This window comes from Spodoptera frugiperda, chromosome 14 (genome assembly GCF_023101765.2).
Source record: "Spodoptera frugiperda isolate SF20-4 chromosome 14, AGI-APGP_CSIRO_Sfru_2.0, whole genome shotgun sequence".
Classification (NCBI taxonomy): domain Eukaryota; kingdom Metazoa; phylum Arthropoda; class Insecta; order Lepidoptera; family Noctuidae; genus Spodoptera; species Spodoptera frugiperda.
The window spans coordinates 6,517,332-6,545,291 of NC_064225.1; the positions used below are offsets into that span (position 1 = coordinate 6,517,332).

General features: G+C 37.0%; 2 protein-coding genes across 3 annotated transcripts; both read right to left on the bottom strand.

Annotated features, from left to right (window-relative positions):
* Positions 1–825: 825 nt before the first annotated feature.
* LOC118279294 (protein lifeguard 3) lies at positions 826–6,555 on the bottom strand. Its single transcript, XM_035598946.2, has 7 exons — positions 6,219–6,555; positions 5,458–5,599; positions 4,447–4,500; positions 3,503–3,590; positions 2,962–3,084; positions 1,957–2,112; positions 826–1,102 (listed from the first exon to the last, which is right to left on the bottom strand). The coding sequence occupies exons 1-7, from the start codon at positions 6,553–6,555 to the stop codon at positions 953–955; spliced, it is 1,050 nt and encodes a 349-aa protein (XP_035454839.2). The 3' UTR covers positions 826–952.
* A 177-nt stretch (positions 6,556–6,732) lies between these two features.
* On the bottom strand, positions 6,733–15,411 carry LOC118279293 (uncharacterized). Of its 2 annotated transcripts, none has more exons than XM_035598944.2 (7): positions 14,379–15,411; positions 13,709–13,910; positions 13,129–13,185; positions 10,099–10,186; positions 9,598–9,720; positions 8,772–8,927; positions 6,733–6,895 (listed from the first exon to the last, which is right to left on the bottom strand). In XM_035598944.2, exons 1-7 carry the CDS (start codon positions 14,806–14,808, stop codon positions 6,746–6,748), a joined length of 1,206 nt encoding a protein of 401 aa, XP_035454837.2. In that variant the 5' UTR covers positions 14,809–15,411; the 3' UTR covers positions 6,733–6,745. The 2 variants fall into 2 exon arrangements, with proteins under 2 accessions (XP_035454837.2, XP_035454838.2); XM_035598945.2 differs by lacking the exon at positions 6,733–6,895 and adding an exon at positions 8,237–8,406 and having other exon boundaries at positions 14,379–15,410.
* Positions 15,412–27,960: the final 12,549 nt, after the last annotated feature.

Here is a 27,960-nt window from a genome sequence, read left to right on the forward strand (position 1 = left end):
GCGGGGCAAAAGTCATGCCCTATGTTTTATCAAAATTCATATTTGATCGAATTATTCGTACGTTTTTGCTGTTTCAAACTTTTATTAGTTTCCGAAATGAAAAATTGCTATGTGATAGTTTCTGTCTGGTTTTTGCTGTTTCTTTCCAGTGTGGTAATGTGAATTGCATTTTTCATGTTTTATCATCTTCGCTGTTTCAATAGAATAAACATTAGGACCTAGACCCTTCACGTTAGAGGTAACCTTGCCATATAGACACCGCTATCCTGGATCGAAGCAGGAGTAGGAACGAGGTGATATTTAATTTTCATCAATAACAGTCTCAGATGCAAGACTCAGGGCATTACGAGTCATTTAATGATTTTCCTCCCACATTAAATGTGCTCATTTCTCTTAAAGTGCCAAGCAGCAAAATAATTAAATAGAATCATCTCCATTTTAGGTAATTCAATGATAAATATTTGAAGGTAGTTTTAAATTCGATCTTAAAGATGAAAAAAAAGTTATTTTCATTCGTTTTATACATGCTAAATCAAATGTAAGAAAACAAAACGTATAATTGAAAAAACAATATATTTAAAATTATAATTAACACACGCATACAAATAAACAAACTGTTGCAAAACGTAAAGAAAACATAGCAATAAGATAAAAGATTAGGCAAATGATTAACAAAAAAAGTATACAAACAGAAAACCTATCAATCATGGTTCCGAATACATAAATCGCTTTAAATGAATATATAAGTTTTTAAACTGACATGGTCACTAAAACTAGTATTAGAACTCGAAACGGGATATTTTCTATTTCTATGAGTTTCCGATATTTTGGCACTGTTGCAAGCGCCATGATCACGGATGAACTGGAAACTCATAGAAATAGAAAAACATGGTAAATATCCCGTTTCGAGTTCTAATACTAGTATTTATGAATGTCTTGTCAAGCTTGAACGCTATTCGTCTAGAAAACCAAGTAACTGCAAAATGTTTAGAAAGAGGTTTACTATCGACGTGTATAACATGAAGGCGCCGTATGCATAATCATCTTCAGACAATTGTACTGTTTTACCACCGATGATCATCTGCAGTTCCATTATGAGAAACTGCAAAGAAAGCACCTTTATTAGAAGAGGTAAAGATCAATTAGTTTAATCTATATTTCTTTAATCTATACTAATGTTTAAAGCTGAAGAGTTTGTGTTTTTTTAATTTATTTGTTTGTTTGGACATGCTAATCTTCGGAGCTACTGGTCCGATTTAAATAATGCTTATTGTGTTGGGTGGTGCATTTATTAAGGAAGGCTATAGGCTATAAAACTTTACGCTATGACCAATAGTAGCCAAGCAGAGCGGGTGAAACCGCGCGGAAGTAGCTAGTCTAAATATAAAATGACGGAAAAGTAAGCAATATGATCGATGATGATTTTTATCGATTTAAAAAAGACGATGCTACGTTCGATTTTTTTACCGCATAGTTAATGAGTAACATATTCATGAGCCAATTACTCCCCTTCCCAATCTCCGATTCCCCAACAACCCTTAAATTCCCAACTCCAAAAAGACCGAGAACACAATTGTAAAGCTTATCATCAGGTGATCCGTCTGCTCGTTTACTGGTTTATACCATAAAAAAATTAACACCCACAACAGCAGAGGAGTTCCATGTGGGTTGGAGGAGGCGTTGTAACCTCAAGTAAGCAGTTTTTTGCTGTTTTCATGAGGCTGAAGAGATGAAAGACCATTTCGGTCATTTATGTCTAAGCATAGCTCTTCCACGTAACAAAATATTGAATAAACTAGAATAAAATTGGTTGGTTGGACATAGCACACATGTATGTGAATGTAACAATAAAGTATACAACAATTGGATCTAGGAACCCCTAATACTAACAACAGCTAGAATGCTAAAATTGACAGACATAAAAATAATCGTCATATAAATAGTCAAACAACTCACAATGACTTGGATTATAGTTCCGACTATAAGAATAACTACATGAAGAGGTTTAAATGAGATGCCCATTGCCATTTGAGCGATCATCGTCATCATCACCACAGCCATGAAAGCAACTGATACAGCCACAAGATATAGCATAAATTGTGTGAAGTCAAACTGGAAAAAACAAAATCAATGTTAGATATCACCATAACTTTTTTATTTATTTATTTTTTATTTAAAAAAAAACGTTGCCCCACATTAGGATTTTCTCATGTATCGTGGGTGCGTTTACAAACATGCAAGTTCACATACACATGACACCCAGACCCGAAACAACAATTTGTGGATCACACAAAGAGTTGCTCCGTGCGGGAATCGAACCCGCTACCCGTTGCGCGGCAGCCAGTTGCCCAGCCACCGCACCAACCGTGCAATCAAAAATAACTAGCTTTCTACTGAGTACCAAACCGCGTGGTTTGTGCGGTGGCTGGGCAACTTTCTGCCGCGTAACGTGTAGTGCGTTGCAATCCCGCATGCAGTAACTCTTTTTATAATCCACAAATTCCAGGTCTGAGTGTCATGTGTTCATATACATATGCCACCCAAATCCTTGTACTTACCTTGTATATTTATAAACGCACTCACGACACAGGACACATGAGAAAATCTTAGCGTGGGGCTAGGTTATATAAGAAAGCACAAAAAGGATCCTTCATCCGCGGCTTTGTCTGCGTGATTTTACTATGAAAGAGGTAAAACACTTGCTCATTCACCTTGATACACTTACATAGCCAGTTAGTTGTACGAAGAAGATAAGCTAGCCATACACGCACAGTTATGCCCGGCAGATTTGCCTGAAAGAAGAATGGCACGGGTGTGTCTGCCTGTCACGCCTGAAATGTGGAATATGGTACTGATTCACACAGATCTGCCGGGCATATACGTACGTAGCTAGCCATATGACTAGCTATAGCCTAATTCACGTGGACAAATTGGTGAGTCAATGAGGAAAAATATACTCACAGAACTGCAAGCCAATAACAAACAAACTAGCACAGTTATAGATGTAGCCATTAACGCAACAAACACTAATGGAGTTCTGTAACGTGCTGTTATCCATGCTACAATAAGACTCATGAAACACACCTGAAAATAACATTATAGTCACTAAAACAAACATCGTCATTAGTAACATCATTATCGTCATTATCAATATCAATATCGCAATTATCAACAACAAGATCGTGATGATCAACAAAAATATCGTCATTATCAACAAAAATATCGCAATTATCAACAAAAATATCGTCATTATCAACAAAAATATCGCAATTATCAATAACAATATTGTCATTATCAACTAAAATATCGTCATTATCAACAACAATATCGTCATTATCAACAAAAATATCGTCATAATCAACAACAATATCGTCATTATCAACACCAATATCGTCATTGTTAACATCAATATCGCCATTGTTAACATCAATATCGTTATAATCAAAATCAGTATCATCATTATCAACATCAAAATTGTCATTATCAATCATAAATAACTTACCGCCAACATCAAACATATAAAATTGCAAGGAGGGACTCTTGTGCAAGCAGAACACGCCATTGCATAACTTACACACAATATTCCAACCCTGTGAAATATTAATTATTCGTAATCTTCTCTTACTATCTGTTCGCCGTGTCGTAACAATTTCGCTATGATCTAACTATAAATCAAGTACAAAGAGGATAATGTGATTGTAACACAAAACAAAGGCTCTGCCCAATAATTATTTTTTTTTATAACGTCACGCCTTTAATCCCCGAATAGGCAGAGGTGCACATTATGGCACATAATGCCAATGTACACCCACATTTCACAATTTATGTTGTAAGTCCCATGTAATAGGTGGTGAGCCTATTGTCATATACCGGGCACATTTCCAGACTCCGTGCTACCACTGAGATTTTTTTCGAAAATCCGAAAAAAGCCCAGTAATACTTCGCCCGACCCGGGAATCGAACCCGAGACCCCTTGCCCGGCAGTCGCACTTGTAACCACTCGGCCAACGAGGCAGTCACGCTTCTGGTGCTTCGGATCTGCATAGGCGCAGCAATAGCTTACCATCAGGTGATCCGTCTGCTCGTTTACTGGTATATACCATAAAAAATTGAGCTCCCACAACAACAGAGGAGTTCCAAGCGTGTTAGAGGAGGCGGATACGACCTTTAAACCTTCAAGAAAAGAGCGTACTCCTTTTTTAAAGGCCGGCAACGCACCTGTTACTCCTCTGGTGTTATGGTTGTACATGGTCGGGGCTGATCGCTTACCATCAGGTGACCCATCTGCTCGTTTGTTCCATATTCCAGAAAAAAAAATCTGCTTTGTAACAAAGCTATAATTGCTCAGTAGCCGACCAATGACCATCTCTGACTGAATTATCGTTTATTTTCTTACCTGCAGACTTAACATAGCTGATTGCATATAATTTCGGACAATTTACTTACATTCCAATAATACCGAAAAGAAACCCAGCTTGCAAAAAAGTGTCCTTCAAATCACTGAAAAAAATATAAAATATATTAGGATTTTCTCCTGTGTCGTAGGTGCGTTTACAAACATACAAGTTCACATGCATATGACACCCAGACCCGAAACAACAATTTGTGGATCACACAAAGAGTTGCTCCGTGCGGGAATCGAACCCGCTACCCGTTGCGCGGCAGCCAGTTGCCCAGCCACCGCACCAACAGTGCAGTCAAAACTATCTGGTTTACCGGGGCTACCTATCTGGTTTACCGGGGCTCCGGCTCAAAAAGCAGGAGTAGGAAGTTTCTTAGTAAGTAAGCGTCTGAAACTCCCTTTCGCTTCACCCAAGGCAGGAGAAGTCAATGAATGATTTTCCCACCCTAAAAAAGGGACGTTACGTTCGTAAGGGACGTTGACGTTACATTACCTCCAGTTTAGAAAATGTTTGCTCTAGAAGTGACCTATGAAGGCTGACGCTAAATAAATAGCTGCCAAGTCACTGCTATACTACATTAGTCGATTTAAGGTCTGTTCCACAATGTCTAGATATTTAATATGTACCAGATTGAACGCAATTTATATGAACAGGAGACACATACCCATAAAATTATCGGGTATCGCGTCCACAGGCCCGCATCGTATTCATCGCACGCAACGGATTTTAGTTTGTCTTGTATAGAAACTCATACAACTGCGTCCACTGATCCGCATCGTACGGACCGCATCATCAGCAATGCCTACATGCGATGGATACTAATGACGTCATACAGAATGCGTACGATGCAGGTCTGTGGACGCTTGCCTTTAATGGCCAAATTCACAAAACGTCAATATAAAATCTGCCATTTAACTTAACACGTTTTCGTCGGACACTGGTAACCGACACTTAGCGGAGCCTTCAACAATTTTCTTTCGGCAAATAATGCTTTAACGGATACCTAATGAATAATGGTGGTAATGGCTATCAGTCTTATAGATGTAATACTTACGTATTATACACATAATAAACGAAACTGGCTGTAAAAATCAGCATGATAAGCACTAGGAAAAACACTAATTGGATGAAACTGTTTCTGTCAGGTGCGTAAGTGAATGGTGTTGCACCAGGCGGCAGCTGGGATTGAGCATGCACTAGAATCAAAAAATAACATCAGACTACAAAAACAAAAAGATAATATGACTACCTCGATGGTCGAGAGGTCGCAAGTCGGACAAATTATTACTGGGAATTTTTCAGTTTTTCGAAAATTTCTCAGTAGTAGCACGGAGTTTGAAATTGTGCCCAATATATATCAATAGATTCACCCCTATTACATGGAACTTATAACGCATATGGTGAAAAGCGGGTATACATTTTACAGTGGCATTGTGTGCCGTAATGTGCTGTCCCGCTGTCTATCCCATTGAGGACAAAAATGCATGATAATATGATACGATACATCAGACTACACTACGCAAAGGATGCTACAACTGTGTCATAGCATACTGGGGTGAATTTTAGCCAGTAGGAGTCTGATAGCCCTATTTTTCATCTCCAGACCATAGGCCAAGGGCTTCGTGAAGAATTTCTTCGACGTCATTTTATTGGAAAATTATTACTAAAGCACTTTGAAATTTAGGTCTATATGCACAGATATAAACCCACTTTGTATTGAACATGGAAAGGGCGTCGCATTAGATATAATATGGACCTGTTCAATCACTTCTAAACATCTGATTCAATTCCCAATTTTATAATTATTATACTTACTATTAGCCTGCACCCAATATTCTCGGATCCAGCTAATTTGTCTTCCTTCACTACGATCTACGTGCTTATTAAATGTATGCTTGTCATGCTTCGGTACATTACTATTTAATTCTGCTAGATCAGTTATATCTAAAATTTCACTAAGTTTTTCTGTATCATTTACTTTACTACTATCTACAGCATCAACAGTTGTTACATTTCCTTTATCCATTTCATTAATTTTAAGTATCTCATGAATAGTAACAACGGTAGTATTTCTTTTATTAGGTATTTTGGTTTTCGTGGTTTTAATTTCATTTTCTACTTCGACACGTGTCTCGTCTGGTATAGATGTCATTATGTTTTATTTAGATTTGTGATTTGATAGACATTAAACAATAATAAAATAATTCTGGTGTATCAAAACTCTATCTTGATTAAACTGACATTCACTGTCATTTTGACATCAGATAGTTTTAATAACTAGACAGAAGAGATTTGCAACAAGAAGATTGTATTCAACACGAAAGTATGTTCACAATCATAATTTAGTTTTGACAAAATCCTATGATCTGTACGAGTTTGAGAAATATATCTAATATAGATGTGTATATTAGGAATGCTGCTATAGCGTAATCGGTTTCACTCAATTCTAATGTTTTTCCACCCAGTACCATTTGAAGTTGCAATATTAACATCTGTAAAGAGAAAACATGTTTTAGTCCACATCTACTTGTTTTAAAAATTAGGGTGTTGGTCGATTTTTGGACAAGCATAGTGAAATTATTATAATGTTCATATGTTGTTGTAGTCATAGCTTATGCTGTACCCTTAGTACGAGTTTGTTTTACGTTTAACGAGATCGAAACGAAGGCGTGTTTGGTGTTCTGATTGTTTGATTAATTTATTCGAGCCGGCCCTCAGGAAACTAGTAAGTCGTGTTGCTGTCAGGTCGTAATCTTTGGTGATCCGAATTAACCCTGATCTATTCAGGGTCAACCAGACTACTTCATAATTTCCTAGCTCCATTCAAATAAATTAACTAAACAATGGAATGTTGACTAACGGACCCTGTTCGAATTTGATAGATACTTTTATTCCTAAACTAACAAGATAAATCCTGATTTCAGGTTTTACTATTACATCAAATATATTTTTATAGGTACCATTACCTATAATTATGGGCTTTGGCCAACATCTCGTAAATTCATTGCGATAATTGATGTATAGCTTTCGAAATAGTAGGAGTAATGAGGTTTATAGTTTACTTAGATTCTATAAGGTTGGTCTGTGCAGCATGCAGAAATGTTAAATTAATAAGGGGCTTTCACGAAGTACCCAGTATAGGCCACAAACAAAAAATCAACTATGATTTTCACCAGCCCATGGATACACCAAATGAGTTAAACTTTATAACAACCAACGTTAATTGAAAATGTTATAATGAAACAGAACAAATTAATTTCAGTTGTAATTATATTAAATCAAACTTTAACTTTGTATCATTTAAAAACTTAAACATTTCGTCTGAGGTTGAACTTAACTAAGTTATGTGAAAGACGCTAAAGTCGAATCGTACTAAATGTACTTTAACCATTTTGGTAAGGTTATCATGTTTTTGGAGCTTAGATGTTTAAAGTTAATTTTGAGTACAAACAGAGTATTATATTTATGCTTTCTTTATGTGCAAACGAACAAAGGTGGGCTTAATGACGAATGGCATTCTCTACCAGCCAACCGCAGGGAGGTGCAGCTTTTGACTACCTAGCGGCTTTACCGGGGCTCCGGCTCAAAAAGCAGGAGAGGGAACGGGGTGGTTTTTAGTCAATAAGAATTTGACACTCCCTCTCGCCTTGCTCAAGGCGGGAGATTGGATGATTGCAGAGAAGTGTTACGGTAGATTAAAAAGTTGTAAAAAGGGCATTAAGGGAAGTAAGCACGCAGGCTGTTTAGATGAACAAGGACAATAAAACTTATACTCAGTTGAATACTGATTCCTCTTTTATTTTATCGATCAATCGAAAAAAAAACATCAAAGATCTTATAAGAAAAAATATTTATTAAAATATTAATTTGAAAACTAAACAAACATTTTCTTGATAATTTTGTTCCGTCGCGGTTCCAAACGTCTTCATTCATCACGAGTAACATCGTGATAATTTTGAATAATTTCGTACAAACCAGCTCGATTGCGGTTTTTGTAATCCACCTGAATATAAGATGATAAAAAAAATATTTGTTTTAGTAAATCGACTAAAAATCCGGTCAATATACCAAACATAACTTGAAAGGGATTCATTAAGGACATTTCCTATCTGATTATACCTATTTACTCTAAAAACGAAGTAGAACAACCGATACAGACAATGTCACAGTAAGTTCAATTTAAATAAAGTGGGAGAATAGTGTAGTATTAAGAACATAAACACACAACGACTACACACCAAGCTATACAAAACCAATATAAACTGACCGTCGAATATGGGAAAAGATCATACAAAGCGAGACCATGATAAACTGGTTTCGTATAGGTCGATGTGTAATCGTCTGTTCAAATAAGTATGATGAACTTACCACAATTTGTATTAAAGTTCCTATAGCAAGTAATACTATAATCACTGGCTTCATCAATGTCCCAGTTGCCACAAAAGCAATTGAAACAATACAGACGACCATAGCAAATCCAAGAGATAGACCGATAATGTACAATACGTAGCTTGTGAAATCGAACTGAAAAGTAAGAAAGAAATTGGTTAAAAAATCATTAGAAAAGTCACACGAAACAAGATGAAAGACCATAAAAGACTAGATGATCAAACGACTGCATGCTCAGAGCACATTGATCATTCAGGTCGATCAAAATCTACAGATGGGGCTGATGCCTGATTGGAGTTGCGGACAACGTAACAGGTCACCGGGTCTTCGGCTCAAAGTAGGAGAAGGAAAGGGTTGGTTTTTAGCCAGTAAGAGTCTAACACTCCCTCTTGCCACACCCAAAGTGGGGGAAATCATTGGATACTATTATAGATATTTTTCAGATTTAGAAAATTCTCAGCAGTAGCACGGAGTCCGGATTTGTATCAGGTGTAATGCAATAGACTCACGAACACACTCTCTATTAAGATGAGGAGGGTGATATTGATTTATTTGAAAATAAGACTATATTGATTTATTTGTTTTATTTTTAGCCGTTGTCGTGCCACTACAAGGCAAAGGCCTCCCTACCCTTCTAACGTAGGTATCAAGACGTCTGTTGACGTTGAGTGGTCTCTACTTGACCAGCCCAGTTCCATTTTAAGCTTGCGGCTCTCTGACCAACGTCAGCAAAATGATTGCGATGGATAGATGATAAAAAATCTTTACCCAAAGCCATAGAATAGTTTCTCAAAAACCAACTTACATTAGAATAAGCTAGAACAACACAAAGAAACGTCACCGCCGATGTAGCAATAAACGCGTATAGTATGACATCGGTCTTGAAATGAGATGTTATTTTTGCAGCGATTATGCTCATTGCCATTGTCTGAAATATAAAATATTAAGTTAAGATCCCAAAGGAATGTTTTAATAATATAGTTATTATGGAAGATGTAAAGCATAAATATGTAGTTGAAATAGAAAAGTACAAATCTGGTAAAAATTTACACGAAAACTGCACATGGGTAGGTTTAATAACAAAAACATTATGTCCCAAAACTTAAGACCTAAGACCAAACTAGTTCTGTCCCTATCAATCATTTATAAAACGACAGAGATAGCACGATATTTAAGTAGAACTTTAAATTGAGTAGCATTTCATATTCGGGCGTTAGAATTAAAGTATGAGAACGAATTAAAAAAGGCAACGCCTGAATTAAACGTTGTGCAATTGAGAAAATCAAATAGCTATAGAACTACTAACCGCAAACATAAGACAAATAATATTGAACGGTGGGCGCCTGGCGCACGGAGTGCATACCATAGCACAATTAACTGTAATTAGGAGCATTCTGCAAATCAATATAATCATACAACATTATACATAACTAAAAATCCCAGTTCGCTCACGTATATTAATGGAGAAAAGCTATACTAGTTTCTAAGGCACAGAGGATTCAGTAGGCCGCGCGACGTTTGGGCTCGCTGTCATTGCAGCGGTGAGTCCCTCTTTGAGGAGTGGCTAGAGAGGCGCCATGGCGTCCTCACCTACCGCCTGACGCAGGTGCTTACCGGACACGGGAGTTTCGGTAGGTTCCTGTTTTTTGATTGGGCGGGAGGCAACGCCCGGGTGTCATCACTGCGAAGACCGCCCAGAGGACACGGTGAAACACACGATTGCGGTCTGCCCTGCGTGGGCCGAACACCGCCGTGCCCTCAGGGAAATGATCGGCGACGGCGACCTCTCGCGTCCGGCTTTGGTTCAGGCCATGGTGCGGAGCGAGGGGGACTGGGATGCCGTCTCCTCCTTCTGCGAAGCAGTCATGCTAGCTAAGGAGGAGGCGGGACGCGTGAGGGAACGAACCTCCTCACGCCCCAGCCGACGCGAAGGACACTCCGGGCGTCGGGGATCGCGTGACGATCTCCGGCCACCGTAAGTGCGGGTCTGCGGACGGCGAGCAAGGGTAGCTCGCCGCCCGACCAGAACCAGACCCGTGCGTGCGGCGCGTTGCGTTCCGCGCGCGCCTCAAAGAGCCATCAGACCACCACAGATGGGGCCCAATAGGGCTGATGCTTAATCCGGAGCTGCGGACTACCTAGCGGGTTTACCGGGGCTCCGGCTCGACAAGCAGGAGAAGGAACGAGGTGGTTTTTAGTCAGTAAGAGTCTGACACTCCCTCTCGCCTCGCCCAGGGCGGGAGAAGTCATTGGATGATTTTACGCACTGAAAAAAAAAATGGCCGCGCGACGTTGCTGTTCATTTTGAAGAGTTCCTCTGTGACTCGAAACTAGTAGAGCTGAGGTGCGGCTGACAGATTCAGTAACGTTTCGTATCACTCTTGAAAGTTGCTGCGATTTAAAAATTATGCCTTAATATTTTAGCTGTATCACATTCGTATTATGTTAAATCATTCGGAAGCAAAGTTAAAAAAATAAATAAATTAAAAAAATTAAAAAACCCGACTGCATAAAAAACACTTTAAATAAAAACTGAAAAGTAAAAAACAAGCTTAGTCTAAAAGTGTAGATAGCAATGCTATTACACATATTGAATGATTTTAGTCTAGTTTATTTAATGGGTCCCGACTGTTGCACTCAATTATGTTTCGCATAAGATTATTATTTTTTGTGTATTGATTATGAAATTATTTAATTTTGTGGTAATAGCATTGCTATCTACACTTTTAGACTAAGCTTGTTTTTTACTTTTAAGTTTTTATTTAAAGTGTTTTTTATGCAGTCGGGTTTTTTAATTTTTTTAATTTATTTATTTTTATTTAACACTTTTAGTTAGTTATAATACGGCTATGTGTTTCTCAAGATATCACCCGCGACACGAGAGAACTACTTCCAATACCAAGATAATAAAAAAGTAACACACGTCGATCCAGTTATTTTAGATTGATTGCGTAACACAAAGAGAGTAAAGGAATTAGAATAATTTAGTTTAGACGTACTTTTATTATCACTTTTCACTTTTAAGTTCAGAAACCGCTAGTCAATCGCGTCGCGTAGTACCTATACGAGTATTTAGTTTGGATAATAAAGAACATAATTGCACATAGTATTTTTTTTCTATATGTCAGTGATATGCCATTTTGGAATCCTCATGATGAGCTCTTTAATTTTTTACCCATATTGTAGCAAATAATGTTTTTTTTGTTTTTTTTTACTTCTATCTAGGGCGCCTCACGGCCGCCATGTTGGTTTTTGTTTTACGTCACATATCTAAGAACATGAGGTAATAAAGAATATTATGCTCATACATACAAGATACGCGCGAAAAACATAACCCTTCCTTGGCAGTCGGGTAATTAAATTAAAACCAACCGGAATGTTCTAGTATTTAATTAAAATCTAATGAAATGAAAAATAAAGTAAAGTGTTATGCGTATAACGTAAAGCCATAGTCGTGTTTAGTGATGGGATGTACGGCTACGATGGATAGGTAGTCGATGTTTTTTTAGAATAAAAAACGAAAATCGTGCGTCGTTCAATTATCATTCTTAAAAAACCTTTAATTATGTGGGTAAATCTATTGTAGACGTGGCTCTCTCTGCCCAAACCACAGTGACATTATCTGAGCAGAAATATGTAGTAGGCATTTTTCTAGACATTTTCGGCGCCATTGATAATGCGTGGTGGTACTTAATCTAACATATACAAACTAATATACCCTTGTTTTCTTCACGGTTCTGTAAAACTGAAACTCTGAAACACCTCAGGGCTCAGACACGTAGTTAGACTGCACAACTAAATAACACACACATTTAATAAAAAAAATAAGAGAATTAAATGTATGCTGCGAGTATCGATAGCGATAAAAAAAGATTTTTCTAATGTCCATCCCTAAAGAGAGACGTCAACGTCATACAGGCATCTGTCAGCCGCACCTTGTTACAACGCATAAGGTATAGGTAAACCGTGATGTTTAGTTAATTTAGTATGTCTCACGATAGTTATTATAAAAGCATTATACATTATTATCAAAAAGCCTTTTTTGCTTCTCCCATCGGAATTGTGAGAGATGGCTACGGGAGTAGTCCCATAATGTGTAAATATTTGGCAGAAATTAGACAGCAGCGCTCTATAATAATCCTGAACCTTGTGAATTTCAATCTACATTTCAAGCGTGAAGCGTTTGACATTATGTCTCGCCCTATAGTGTAGACTGTACTCTATAAAGAAAGTCCGATGTCGGCTATACCGAACTGTTGCTACAATCTCATAACTGTTTCTCTTGAATGTTTGAAATAATTATTTAAATTTTAGGTAAAATATAAACCCTACTTACCCAGCTAGAAACATTAAAAGCCACCCAGACGTTCGAAAAAACTCTTTCACTTCAGGCCTGCAAAGATGAGATACCGTATCAATATCCATTATGATTGGCATCTTGATGATGATACAGAAACAGTAATTTCAAAGTGATAAACCTAAAAAACACAAACTTATCAAAAACAGTTCAGTAATTTACGTATACCGAACACATAGATACTAAAGGAAGTCGAAGTCGCTAAAATCGACGTCCAAATGGCACCAGGTGACAGACAAAGTTCCAACTGTTATCAGAAAAATATAAAAATATCTTATGTCCAAATACTCGAACGCTACTCAATTTTAAGACGCTCTCAAAACTAGTTCTGTCCCTATCAATTCTTTATAAAATGACAGAGATAGCACGATATTTAAGTCCAACTTAAAATTGAGTAACATTTCAGTATTCGGGCGTTAGTCCTACAGTTTTTAAATTACAGTGACTTAAGTACATTCGATGCCGCTCACCTGGTGCCATTTGGATATCGACTTCAAGGAACACCCTGAATATATGGAAGTCACTAAATAAAATAAAACCTTAAAAAGTAAATACTTACACTGTAAGAACGATAATCAAAACACCAGAAGTAGCAAGCAACATCACAAGTACTATGAACATGACGAGTCTCACAAAGGAGTTTCTTGCAAGAGGATCGTATAGAAGGGGCCCTCTGCCATCATAGCCGTATGCTCCCTGATAAGCACCATCTCCATAGCCAGGGTACGGTGGAGCCTGACCTGGGTTTGGAGGGTAAGGCCCTGGAAACATGAGACTATTATTAAACTTATTTCCCTTCACTCCAAAAAGGAAATATATGTAAAACCTAGGCCAAATTATTATACTAAGTAATTTTACTTATAAATAAAGATTCGATAATATTTATTAAAATCTTGACGTAAGCTCTGTCATTATTTGTCGAAATCAATGTCAATCTCATAGATTTTTTTATTTATTTCATTAAAATATGAACTATTTTTATTTTATCTTTGACATTGGCTCATAGCAAGGTACTGTAGTATATTTAATACACTACAATACTACGTTTACCGACGATTTATGTTCAGTAAGCCTTTGAGGAAGACGATTACTTTATCTATTTGAGGGTGCCCTACACTAAGATGTGGTTTAAACTTTAAGAAACCTGGATTTTCTACTCGTATTTTTGGATCCCAAGATAGTCAAAACAACAAAGTGCACTAAAAGAATGTCATAATTCAAATACTAACCGTACTGAGTCCATACCGTTTGCTGTGGTTGAGGAGGTATAGCTTCCTGACGCCATAACTGCCTTGATAGCCTCGACTGATTTTGATCAGGTGTTCTCGCTCCAAAAACATAATTATACATGCCCATCACTGTATATTTCCTTTTCCAAGATCTTTGACTTACTAAATTCAGTTTAAGTGCGGTTACAACGTTCAATTTTCCAGATTCTCCGTCTTCATTTTTTTCTGTAGGAGGCTCTATACTATTTTCTATATCGATACAAACTAGATCTTTGCTCTCTGCTATGGTAATCGGTCTCGGCTTAACTGCTTCTTCTTGTTTGACCAAATCCATATTAGTGGTAGTACCCAGGTCCGTTTGTGCATCGTGATTACTGCTCGCATCCACATCTTCAGTATTTGTGCTTTTGTCCAGGTGTAAAACAGTCATAAAGCAATAAAATAATAAAAATAAAATTGTTCGTACAAAATAGTACCAAAATTGTCAAAATACATTTTCTGAAATTACTTGACATTTTCCTTTATGTCCATAAACAATTGTTCGTTACAATGATAAGATTTTTAATAAAGGAGTACTTATTTGATTAAAAAGATATCCATTCACGTCGTTCTCGAGAATCAATTTGGTAATAGCTATAAAATAATTGTTACAAGTATTTTTTATATATCGAAACTAACTTTAGAGGGATCCATCAGCGAACAACAGAAAATGGTCACAAAAGTAACTTGCTACTTTCTACATAATTGGATTCATGTCTATTACCCCAACCATTAGTAGGGCACGCCAATCCATTTACTGGGCCCACTCAACTAACAGTTCTTTTGTCACTGTCCCAAGTGTGGCGGTTTCATTTTTCATATCTTTTCACATTGGCCCATCATTGTTCCGAACCAGAGTGGTTCGATGTTGGAAAGTAATTTATTAACTACTCTTTGTACAAGTTTCCTGATTTTGTTTGAAGGGATTTGTTTTTAAGTTTTTACTAAACATTTCATTAATTACAACTTCAAAATCCACACCAGATGCGACGGGATTATTCTACAGAACAAAAATCAGACCAAATTTTCTTTCGTTGTGAGCCGGTGCGCAGTGTTACACCATCATCTATTCATTTCTTTCTCACATATATTGCTATAATTATAGCTTTTTTGTAAAAATACCAATGTATTTCATTTATGATTGCCAAAGGCTCAAGTTGAAATTCCTGTTTCTGGTTACTTCTGTCTATATTCTTAAATTATCTTCATGACCTGTTTAAGCAATAAATTAGTAATCCATGAACAACAAAAATGATAACATTATAATAGCTTCCGGTTAATCCTTCGCGTAATACTAAGCTTTCAATTTAGTGTACTCAAAATCAAAAAAAAAAACATTGGTACTTAAAAAAGAATGTCCATATAATAAACATACGCGTACCTGATTCCTTGCAAGAAGATTATTTCCTTTGAAAAGTTTCGATCTCTAGGGGAATTTGGCGAATCTGAGCGCAATTCAAGAGTGATATTTCTATACAGATAACTATATATGTAGACTATACTTTGTTAGGGCTGCGGTCGAGAAAATTGGAGTTACATACTACTTTGACCCATATTCTTCAGTTTAGTTTAGCCGAAATGTAGAAAAAAAATGTCAACCAATGATGTACGAGTATGCTACGCTGTGTTTTCTAAATGTTTTAGATTTCGTCTATGGCTTATATCACAAAATTGCACTGCATGGTTGGTGTGATGGCTGGATAGCCAGCTGCCGTTTTGGCCGGCGTTGACTACCTGATCAAGGCTCCAATTTTAATCTTTACATTATTCTTAGCTCTAGATAGTTAATACCAACTATCAACAAATAAAATTTGTACCAACTACGGTTGTTTTTAGAAAAAAATTGAAACCACAAATCACATTATAGTTAAGTTAATACGAAAAACTGAAGACCTCAGTCACATCCTAATAGACCTTATGTATAGCAATGTAAAAAATATTATGATGATGATAGAGAAGAGGACATTAGTTCAATAAAAATTCCACACACAGCCACATTTACTCCCAAAAAATATTATTTCTTGCTAATGGTCACCCATCTAGAGAAAGACTGTAGAAAGCTCAGTGTCAAGGCCTTAATAAGGTCACAAAGTCACAAACCTAGAAAATCCAATTACATTGGAATAAATAGGTAATTCGGATAACAAGGAATTGTAAATAGTATTACAAAAGGAATTGGAAGGGACGGTTGTTAGCAGTATCTTCGGCTATCGTTAAGAACAATTACAGCTATTCAAGCAAACTGCTTTTGATCTAAAACTTAATGTCCACGAAAAACAATTATTTTATATAGTTTGACATTTTCTTGGGTTTATTGATATGAATATTATTGTGATATGTTTAATTATATACTATCACACTTCAGATATTCTAAATCAGTGGTTCACAACTGGTGGTTCTCGAAGGCAAAAAATAGTCCGCGAAATAAGAAAAAAATACCACGGTAAATACGTACCACATGAATTTATGTCACAACTGAGAAGATCAACTGATTTCAATAATCAAAATTTCACTATTTTTATGAAAACATATCTTACGACTCTGGAGAAAATCTTATCTGAAAACCACATAAAAAATGTATTAGTGATAGTGATCCCTGGCCTAACAAAAATTTAAAAAATGGTCCTTGATCAATAAAGGGTTTGGAGCCTCTGCTCTTAACGTTGAAGAAGTAAGCAGAGCTGAACATATTTAATGTAATTCTTCCTATTAGGAGTTTCATATAATAATGGCCATACAGTGGGCATAATTCCAAAATCTGAATAATAATAATTATTTTGAAAAACCGAAAAGTCCCCAATAATGTTATGCCCATCCGAACATTAAATCTGAGACCCTTTCTCGACAATCGCACTTATGTCAAATCATCCATTACATACATAACAACGTACTACTTTTAAAAGAAAAACTCTGGAAAGAAACAGAAACATTCACAATAATTATAATAACAACAATAAAAACTGTAGTAAGCAGTTGTTTGTGTCACCAGTTTAATTTTAAAACAGCATATTTTATCACTTTGTTTCACTCTAAGTGAAGGAGCGGGTTTTAAGTGGTTTTCTAAATAAGTATAAATGTGACATTGAAACACAATGTTTGCGGCAACTGGTAGACCACGGGTAGGTCTATATTAAGCCTTGAATACACTGACGGACAAAAAAAAATGTAGTTTGTATTAAAAAAATATAACCAGTTCAGCTAAGAATTGCTGTAATATTATCTCTCGCTACATAGTATTTAGTTAATTATGTAATGTTGTAAGGATTGATAACTTAGCTGTTTTATGAGATAAGCCAGAAAACAAGCAGACGAATCACCAACCAATCACGGTAAGCAATGACCGCCGTCTAAAAACAACCGAAGCACTAGAGATGTTACAAGTGCGTTGCCGGCCTTTGGGGGGCCAAATCCCCAAATTCCTCCATTAGGGGATTTGGTATATTAGGGAAGGAGGTAATTGGGCCTCCGGTAACCTCACCCCCACAATGAAACACAACGCTTGCGTTGTTTCACGTCGGTTTTCGGTGAGGCCGTGGTATTGTTAGTGCCTGAAGTATTATAGAAGTAACTTGGAACCCTTAAACAATGGGCATAATAATATCAATACTACGTAAGCAATGCGCTTTTCAATGTTCTGTCACCAATTTGTAACTCCGCTGCTAACCATGGGTGGTCATTTACTCAACAGCCCCCAATCCCATAAAATATAAACCAGAAAAGGCAACTAATCAAAAGTCACTATGCATTTTGTGCACAACGGGACAAAGAAGTACTGTCCTTTTCTTTGCGTACTTACCCCACTTTATTATCAACCACGGCGACGAGACACCGCACAAATTAGCAATGATATTCTTTTAAAAAGTATTTTTACACAAAACTTTTCTTATTTCAAGTTCACTGCTAAAATTTTAACGACGCAAATAAATTGTTCATTTAAGGTTGTTACTGTGGACTTTGTTGTGATATTCTAGATTTTTATTTTTAGAACCAGGGTATCTACCATTTGTAGACTAAAACAAATCAGAATGCACGCGAATATGCCCCACCAATGTCAATGCGACATTGGCGTTGTGTCGTGAACGAGTGCGAGTGTGATCATGTACATAGGGCATTTTGGATATCCTCTACATAAGATTTTCCAATCTCCGCAATACATATATAAACGTGAAGCAGTTCACAACGTTCAGGCTTATTAGATAGCGCTTACATAGGGCTCTGTCAAATTTCTATGTCCTTTGTCAACTCCTACAACACCATAAGAGCCGGGGTGATAATAATTCTACTCTGCTGTCAGCACACGGCTTGCTCTGAAAATCATTCAATGATTTCTCCCACCTTGGGTTACAAGGCTTGCTCTGCCTTGGATACTCGTATACATTATATATCCTACAAGTGCTGTACACGCCTGAATGCGACATATTCATATTGGTATAAAATGTTATGTGTCAAATCTAGTAAATAAGTCATTGTTGTATCATTAAATAAATAAATAACTATATCTATTTCCCCTTCCTACAATCAAATAGCTTCTCCCATCGCATAATTCAGTTCTCCATATTAATAACAGTAGGAAACTCAGATAATACTTTACACTACATACATTACGATCTACTTAAGGCGTACAGTTAGAACTAGGGGTATAAATCAAACGTAGTTGACTGAGCACTTGGCCCTTTATTAGTTCGTTGTCCGTACTATGGCCTCGATTCCCCAGATCGCGCGGCACAGAGTAAATTAGTTGGCTTTGGGCAGTACGACAATTGTAGAGTTTCTAAATCAGATTATTCCTCAAGAGCGCAAGTGTAGATTTAAGGGTTGGGAAAACCATGTTTCGGCACTGATGGGCCGGCTCGACTAGAGTGGTACCACGGTCTCACAGAAAACCGATGTGAAACAACGCTTGCGTTGACGACGCACCTGTGACCCCTCTGGTATTTCGGGTGTCCATGGGCGGCGCCAATTCCTGACCTGGTAATCCGTCTGCTCGTTTACCGGCTTATACCTTAGAAAAGTATATTGGTGATGCACTTTGTGTAAAATACTGTCTTTCAGCCAAATCTCATTGAGACTGAGTTCTAGCCCTACACTTACCCACTTGGTTGGGTAAAAGGCAGGGTCAAGAAGTCTTTTCAACAGTTATGCTATTAGCTTCTTAAGAAAACAGGACACTTTTTGCCATTCACATTGCATAGTCCCGCCGCCCTTGCTATTTTAAAGAGAGTTTAAAAATCAGACAACCACCACAAATGTTTCTGGCCAAAGAAAAATGCAATAATTTAAACCGACTATTATTTTGTTTAGACTAAACTAAAAACTGATTACGATATTGAAATAGGTCTACTGATTAACCTACCCTGTAACCTGACCACGAGTTTGTAACATTTAATGAATTTGCGCCTTATGCAATCGCAGGGGGCGTGCCAACCGCACGATACTAATGTGAGCTCTTCGTAAAGATAGCGCCATTGAATTATAGGCTCTCTACGTACTCATTAAGAAGTAAATTTCCGTGAAAACGTTTCAGGAAATTATGCTTGAAGGTCATTGCTTCGATTCCTCACAAAAAGTAGCCACTGAAAGCAAAAAAAAGAAAAAGAATTTCTACATTAAAAGGACATTTCTAGCCCTTGGTCTAAGCTAGATCTACTGACAAGTTACAGGAACGAGATTTAATGCTAATTAGGCTACGTAAGTGACAATGAAATCTGGAACTATGTCCAATGCCAATTACGTGCTATGCGAAAAGTAGATTGACTGCACGGCTGCCTCGTTGTGTGATCATCTAATTGTTTCGGGTTTGGGTGGCATTTGTATGTTTCTACACGCACACACGGGAAAATACTAGTGAGAGAATCGTTTTAAAAAAAAAAACGACTTGTGCTACTTTTGCAAAAGTCTAATGCATTTTATCAATATCCCAAATCTTTCTGCTGCTGTTTACAAACATACACATTACACATACACATGACACCCAGACAACAATTTGGGAGAGGCTCCGTTTCTATTTCTTCTGTTTCCAAATATATCTTACCCACAAGAAACAAGATTGTAAAAAGTGTAAGACATGAATGTGACATCAACGAATCCTCTACGGAGATCAAACTTGATGGATGACGACGAACTTTCTTTCTACAGATGAACCTAACACCTACTAATGTTAAAATTGTAGAAGTTATACTGAAAGACATATAAAATAATCATGTATTTGTTGGATGACTGAGTTGGTTTTGCATAATTAAGTAGTGGTTTTAGGACCTTTTTCTTTTTTGTTTTTGGTTGAGGGTGAAAAATCATCCAATGACTTATCCAGCCTAAGGTAAGGCGAGAGGGAGTGTCAGATTCTAAGTAAGTTCCTACTCCTGCTCCGAACCGGAGCCCTGGTGAGACGCTAGGTCGTCTGCAGCTTAGGATCGGGCATCAGTCCTACTGGACAATGACAGTATAAAGATTGATATCAATTCACGATTTTACTAGCTAAGAAGTTTGTGAATGAAGAGGTATGAGTGGGTTGTTCACTGTGTACTTAAAGCGACTTCTGAGAATTTCGCAATGGAAGTGACCCATTTAGTAATCAGAACGAGGGCCCATTCAACTAACGAAGCAACTTGTATCTTAAAACCATTAAATAGAATTAAATTGTAGAATCACAGAAAGAATTAAAAATGGCACTCTGAATACCATTTAATGTAGGTTGACTTCTGTTTGCTTAAAGAACAAAGAATCAATCTAGACCAATCAATAAAATTGGATTATCTGTTGGTAATATTGAAAAAAACGCTTTTTACTGCATGCACATAACTACATACATACGATACATACACCAAAATCACATTTTTACCATTTTTATCTGTCCGTCTATTTGTTCTAGCTAATCTCTCAAATAGCTGGACCGATTCTGACTGGACTTTCATTTGCAGATAGCTGATGAACGAAAAAGTAACTTAGGCTACTTTTATTTTATTTTACACAAAAATCAAAACTCCATATTTTGTCAGAAGTTACTATTCTACGCGAACGAAGTTGCGAGCAATAGCAATTACAAAATAAAATCGAACTAAACATTTTAACGTCACATTTTCTATAGATGAAAGCTCAACTTTAGTCGACTTTAAGTGGGTTTCAATAAATCTAGCTGAGGCTGGCGTTAGTAAAAATACAGTAAGGCTTGCTACAAACGACGAACGGACGGCGGGTCCGCTGGTCACCGACGACAAAACGAAGATTTACTCGTGTGCGGGTTGCATCAAGGACCAAAAGAATAGAGAAAGTGGTGGATGCTTATCTGATTTTTAATGTTTTTTTTTTTGTATGTATTATGACATCAATTTTTAAAAGTGTTTTTACTAAAGTATTCCAGAGTAACGCTTGCCTCGTTGGTCGAATGGTTTTAAATGCGACTGCCGGATAAGAGGTCTCAATTTCGATTACCGGGTCAGGCAAAGTTTAACTGGACCTTTTTCGGTTTTTCGAAAATTTCTCAGTAGTAGTACGGAGTCTGGAATTGTGCCCAGTATATGGCAATAGGCTCACCCTCTATTACATGGGACTTATAACACAAATGGCGAAAAGTGGGTGTACATTGTATAGCGGCATTACATGTCGTAATGTACACCTCTTTCTACCCCTTCTGGGATAAAAGACGTTGCGTCATTCTACAGTTATGATATCGTAAAGAAATGCGTGGGAACACCACTCTTTCACTGTAGGTTGTCACTTCATATTATCTGTATTTGTGATATGACACTTAAACTTTTGAAATACACCCACATTTAAATCAACTTTAAAAGATTGTCTGCAAACAAATGTAAGTTTGTCCAAATAACTCTCAACAAATACTTAATCTCAGAACTGAAACGTACACTTAAAATAATACACACTCAAACATTTTATTGAAATTCTTGGTAGTATTTCTCATTTGTCTTATTCAATATTATTTACGAATTTATGTATTTTTTACAATTTTAACTGATATGAACTGCGAGTGCATAGATAGGGGTCAAACGAGCAGACTGGTCACAGTAACACCAGAAGAGTCACAGGTGCGTTGCCGGCCCTTTTAAAAAGGAGTGCGCTCTTTTCTTGAAGGTTTGAAGGTCGTATCGGTTCGGAAATACCGCCGATGACAGCAAAATGTATACGTGTATAAGTGACAAATTCACAGCAAATTGGTGAAACATGTAATGCATAAAATCTAGTAAATAAGTCATTGGTGTATCTTTAACGTGGTGGTCACCGGTTACCGACACAGTTTTCTATTGGCAGTCAAAGACTTAAATAAAGAAATAAAATCCCTGTAACTCTCCATACCTTTTCCTAATCCACAAATTGATCTCTGTAGCTGCGATTTCTATAGATAGGTGCGAGGCCCGCCCCCGCACTGTTTTCCACCGAGACAGAATAAACGTTGTGCCTGACTTACAAAGAATTGCACTAACAGGGCACAGAGGAATTACTGTCACATTCTTTGATACTGGTTTGGAAAATTCGACAGTACTAAAAACATATAATTTCAAGGTAACTAAAAGATAACGTAATTATGGTTTTCACTGCGGACAGAAAACTGTTCAAGGTTAAATTGATGATGATGATGATGATAATTGAAGAGATAGGGTTATGTTACCCCCAAAAAATTAGACCGCAGGCCCAATTATCCTCCGGAGCTGCGGACATAGTAACAGATTGCCCGGGCTTCGGCTCCAAGCTGTCCATGCTAAAAAGAAGGCCCAATTGCCCCCTTCTCAATCTTTCCAATCACCGATTCACTTGTAACGCCTCTGGTGGTACGACTGTCCATGAACGGCAGCGATTGCTTACCATCAGGTAAACCATCAGCCATTACCATCAGGCGTCCTGGTGAAATGTTTTCACCAGGACGCCATAGCGGCGCAACCATTCAGGCCATCATCCACTAGAATCGCCAAAATGGACCTTGAAGAAATAGCACTGGCAGTTTTACTGGCAGCTGAGTGAATGACAAGCCATACAGCGCTGATACTTCTCTATCAAACTCGAAACAACCACATTATACTCTCAAGTCTCCATCACCAAAAAAATCTTTCTTTGTTTCATTTTATTTTCCATGACACATGAACGAATGTCGCCGTAATAAAGGAAAACATAAGCACCTCTTCCACACCGGCCGCTCTGTAACTGGCATCGTTAAGTAAACGGTAACTCGACAAGCAATAACCTAAAATAGATTGCTACTCCATTCCTTTTTCCATTTGCAATTGTCGGCTATTTCGAATAATCAGCCCGGTTCGGTAAGGTAGGGGACAAGGTGAATCAATAAGATATTGTTTTTATGTTAGCATTGTCTGTTTGAATAGAATTCTTAGCTACATGTTGGTTTTCTTGTAGTGGTTGGTTTTTAATCAATGGTATTTTTCCAAGAAGTTTTCGTAAGAATTTTAATCTATGTCTATACTTACTTAATATATATTATAGACTTAAAGAGTTTGTTTGAACGTGCTAATCTTCGGAACTACTGGTCCAATTTGTAAAAATATTTTTGTGTTGGATAGTCCATTTATCGCGGGAGGTTATGGGTTATAAAACACCATGCTACCATTAAAAGGAGCTAAACAGAGGTTTAGAGAGACTCTGTTTGGTCTGCAAGTGTTAGGACATATTTTGTCCTAAAATTATATCATTCGCTGAACATATTTTTATTTAGAAGTCTAGTTATTGAGCTAACCTCTTCACGCCCCAGCCGTGCCTCCGGGCGTCGGGGATCGCGCGACGATCTCCGGCCACCTTGCGGGTCTGCGGACGACGAGCAAGGGTAGGAGAACCCGTGCGTGCGGCGCGTCGCGTTTTATTTAACAGTTATTTATTGAGCTGGGATATAGACTACTTTTTTCAAAGATCTATATAGAAATTTACTTTTTTCCTTTCACCAGGTAAGCAAATCCTGCAGCAATAGTAAACAATAATAGTACTTCATATATTACTCTTTCTACAGAACGAGTTAGTACTTTAAAGTCCACGCTCACGCTTAAAATGAAGACCAAAAACAGGACTGCATACCACATTTTCCTAATACCTATTTCAAAAGCGTATGACAGACTCACATCACATTAACAGCCTATAAGTGGCCATTGCTGACCAAAGGCCTCATCTCACACGGAGAAGGTTTGAGCATTAATCACCACGCTTACTCAATGCGGGCTCAAAAGCGTGTCATTTTTCTAATATTATAGATGCAAAAGTTTGTGAGTTTATGTGTATGTTTGTTACTTAATCACGTCAAAACGGCTGAAGGGATCGGGATGAAGTTTGAAACAGGGGTAGATTAAAGTGTGGAAAAACATATAGGTTACTTTTGTACCCCAGGAACGCGCATGAGGCCGCCAACTGAAACTAGTAGCATTATACAATCCCTGAGGCATTTCTCTATAAACATAAAACTTTGTATCATTAAGAGAACATTGTTTCAAACTACAATATTCAACCTAATTATCTATTCATTAAGTATTAGTCTTAATTAGCGCATACCACGCTGTTTGGTACAAAACATTGGCTAATGTGAGCGCTTTGTTATAGAAATACAAACACTATCATAGTTACGTGATGCGTCTACAAATATTGTTGAATTTAACGATGTTGGTAGCTTAATCTGGTTTAGAATACATATATAAATAATTAGCCCTTTTAAAAACTTATGTATGTAGTTTAACCGAAACATGTTATACCAATATTATGTAATGTCTCATATTAAAAGATTAAAAAAGTACCATACAAAAAAAATGTATTGTAAAGTTTACTTTTACAGAACTAACATACAATACTTTATAGATAACTAGCTATTGCACTCCTATTATTAATTTCATTATTACAAACAGACATTCCAATTTTATTTATTAATCTAAACTAGATTCCAACTCGAGAATATACGAAATTACTCGAGAAATATCCAAATTCCATGCGGCTGAAATCGTAAGTAAAAAGTTAGTGAACAATTTAATCGCTCAGCTCATCGCTCCGCCTATCACGAAATACAGCTCTTATCGACTGAATGCCTCCCGAGCAATGTCAAAACTGGTAACGCTTACGTGTTCGCTTTTAGGATTTGTTTTAAGGACGGAGCGTTTGGTACACATGGCTACCCAAAACCAATGTAAACTGACCGTTGAATATGAGAAAAGATGATGCAAAGAGAGATCTGATAAACTGGTTTTGTATAGTTTAATGTGTCGTCGTGTGTTCTATTCTATAGACAATGTGACAAACATGAATCGGCTTCTGTTTTTCAACATATCACTACATCGTATAACAACAAATCGCTTTCTCTGAGCATGTCCCTTTGTATGCTTAAATCTTTAAAACTACGCAACGGATTTTGATGCATTCTTTGTGAATAAGAGATCTGCTCATGAAGTTTAACGTATCTGTGTCCCATTTCTTTCCTACGGGATGTATCCGATTTAACTTGCAGGTATGTGATTGCGGTGGAATGTGGCGGAGCGGAACAATATTTCTCATATTTTTCAAGAGACATGGCTCTACAAAGCCGTAGTCTATGTAATGCATGACACATGTCGCACTTCCTTGATCTACTTCAACCACTCGCCCTCTATAGGGCCCTTCATCAGCGTGTAGTACTACGCATGGTTGTCCTGCCTTCCATTCTGTAAACATTGCTTTTGGGTCAGGGCCTTCAAAACCTGCATTCAATATTGCAGTTATTGATTTTTGTATATAGTCCCGTACGTTTTTTAGATCAATGTCATATACGAAAACTATACCCTCGTCGTCTATATGTCTATAATAAGAAAAAATCTATATATATAAAAGAAAGTCGTGTTAGTTACACCACTTATAACTCAAGAACGGCAGAACAAATTTGGCTGAAAATTGGTAGGGAGGTAGCTTAGAGCCAGGAGATGGACATAGGATACTTTTTATCCCGTTCGACAGCGTTCCCGTGTGACTTGACATGAAACGTCAGTCACTATAAAACGTGGTATAACAAAAAAGAATCAGACTTGACGTAAAATGACAGCTATGTAATGACGTATGGATGACAATTTGATATTTGTAAGAAATCAATATTAAAACTATTTCTATTAAATAAATAATTAACAAGTGTACTAAAATACAGAAATAATAATGAATGATTAATGTAGTTATTATTTTTTTTTTTTGTATTTTTTCCAAAAAAAAACACAATCTGCTTATTTATTGTCATTAAGGCGGAACAAAGTTGTTACCGGGGCTCCGGCTCAAAGCAGGAGAAGGAACGGGGTGGTTTTTAGTCAGTAAGAGTCGGACACTACCCTCCCGCGTCACCCAAGTCGGGAGAAGTCATTGGATGATTAAAAAAAAGCGGAATAAAGTTCGCCGGGTCAGCTAGTATAAAATAAAGATAAAGATCACCTTATGATTGATGGCGGAGCGGAACAATATTTCTCATATTTTTCAAAAGACATGTTTCAAAACCGTAGTCTATGTAATGCATGACACATGTCGCACTTCCTTGGTCTACTACAACCATTCGTCCTCGTCCTTCAATCCGATATGCACATGTTGACTAATTTATACCTAATGTGTACTTCGCGAGGCTGTGGCGGGAATATATTGGTTAAATTAGCACTTACTGTACTATTCAAGAAAATATCGTGTTTACAAGTGCTGCAGGTACCCAATCTCCACTTGAATATCTTACATCTACCAACGGCACTGTACCTTCGTAACCCAAAATGTTAACTTTGAAAATTGCTTTACGCTTCAACAGTTCAATGCAATGTTGTGCTACAACATTTATATATTTATCGCGGTTCAAATGTATGCCAAACAATTTGGCAGAGAAATTGGCAGGAGGATGCTTGAGCCACTTTGTACTAAGTTCTCGAATGTCAGCTACAGGGATTACATCAGTGTCACCATGATCTACATACCTAATTCTAACGAGTCCTTTTGTTTTGTTATATTGCAGAATCGATGCGCGGTACCAATTATAGTTTTCTGGGCAACGACAACTACAACGGCAATGTATTAATACTACTAAGATTATCTAAAAGGCACATACATTCATTACCATAATATGTCTAAATTGTTCTTAAACTATATTTTTCTAAAATAAATGACTATGATTAAATTATTTACAACTTAAAAATACTAAAAAAGAAATAAAAAGTAACTTAAAACTAAAATAAAAATATAAAGGTAAAAAATATATAAAAATAAGGCACATAAATTAATTACCATAATATTTTGGGTACGTAGGAAACTTGCCAGTAGTTGTAGAGTTTTCAATATTTCAACCGTTTTTATATTCATCCCTTACTACTAATAACTAGGACTAATTTATTATTTACAACTTAAAATTACCTACAAAAGAAATAAAAAGTAACTTAAAGCTAAAATAAAATAAAAAAAACAATAAGTGCCTTTAACTTCTTTTGAACATCTACTAAGTAATCATTTACCCACAAAGACTCGTACCTCAGTTCTATTGGTAGAACACCGTTCACTTCATCACCTAGCACTCTGACATAGCATTCTTTGTGAATAATAGATTTGTGGATAAAGTTTAACCTTT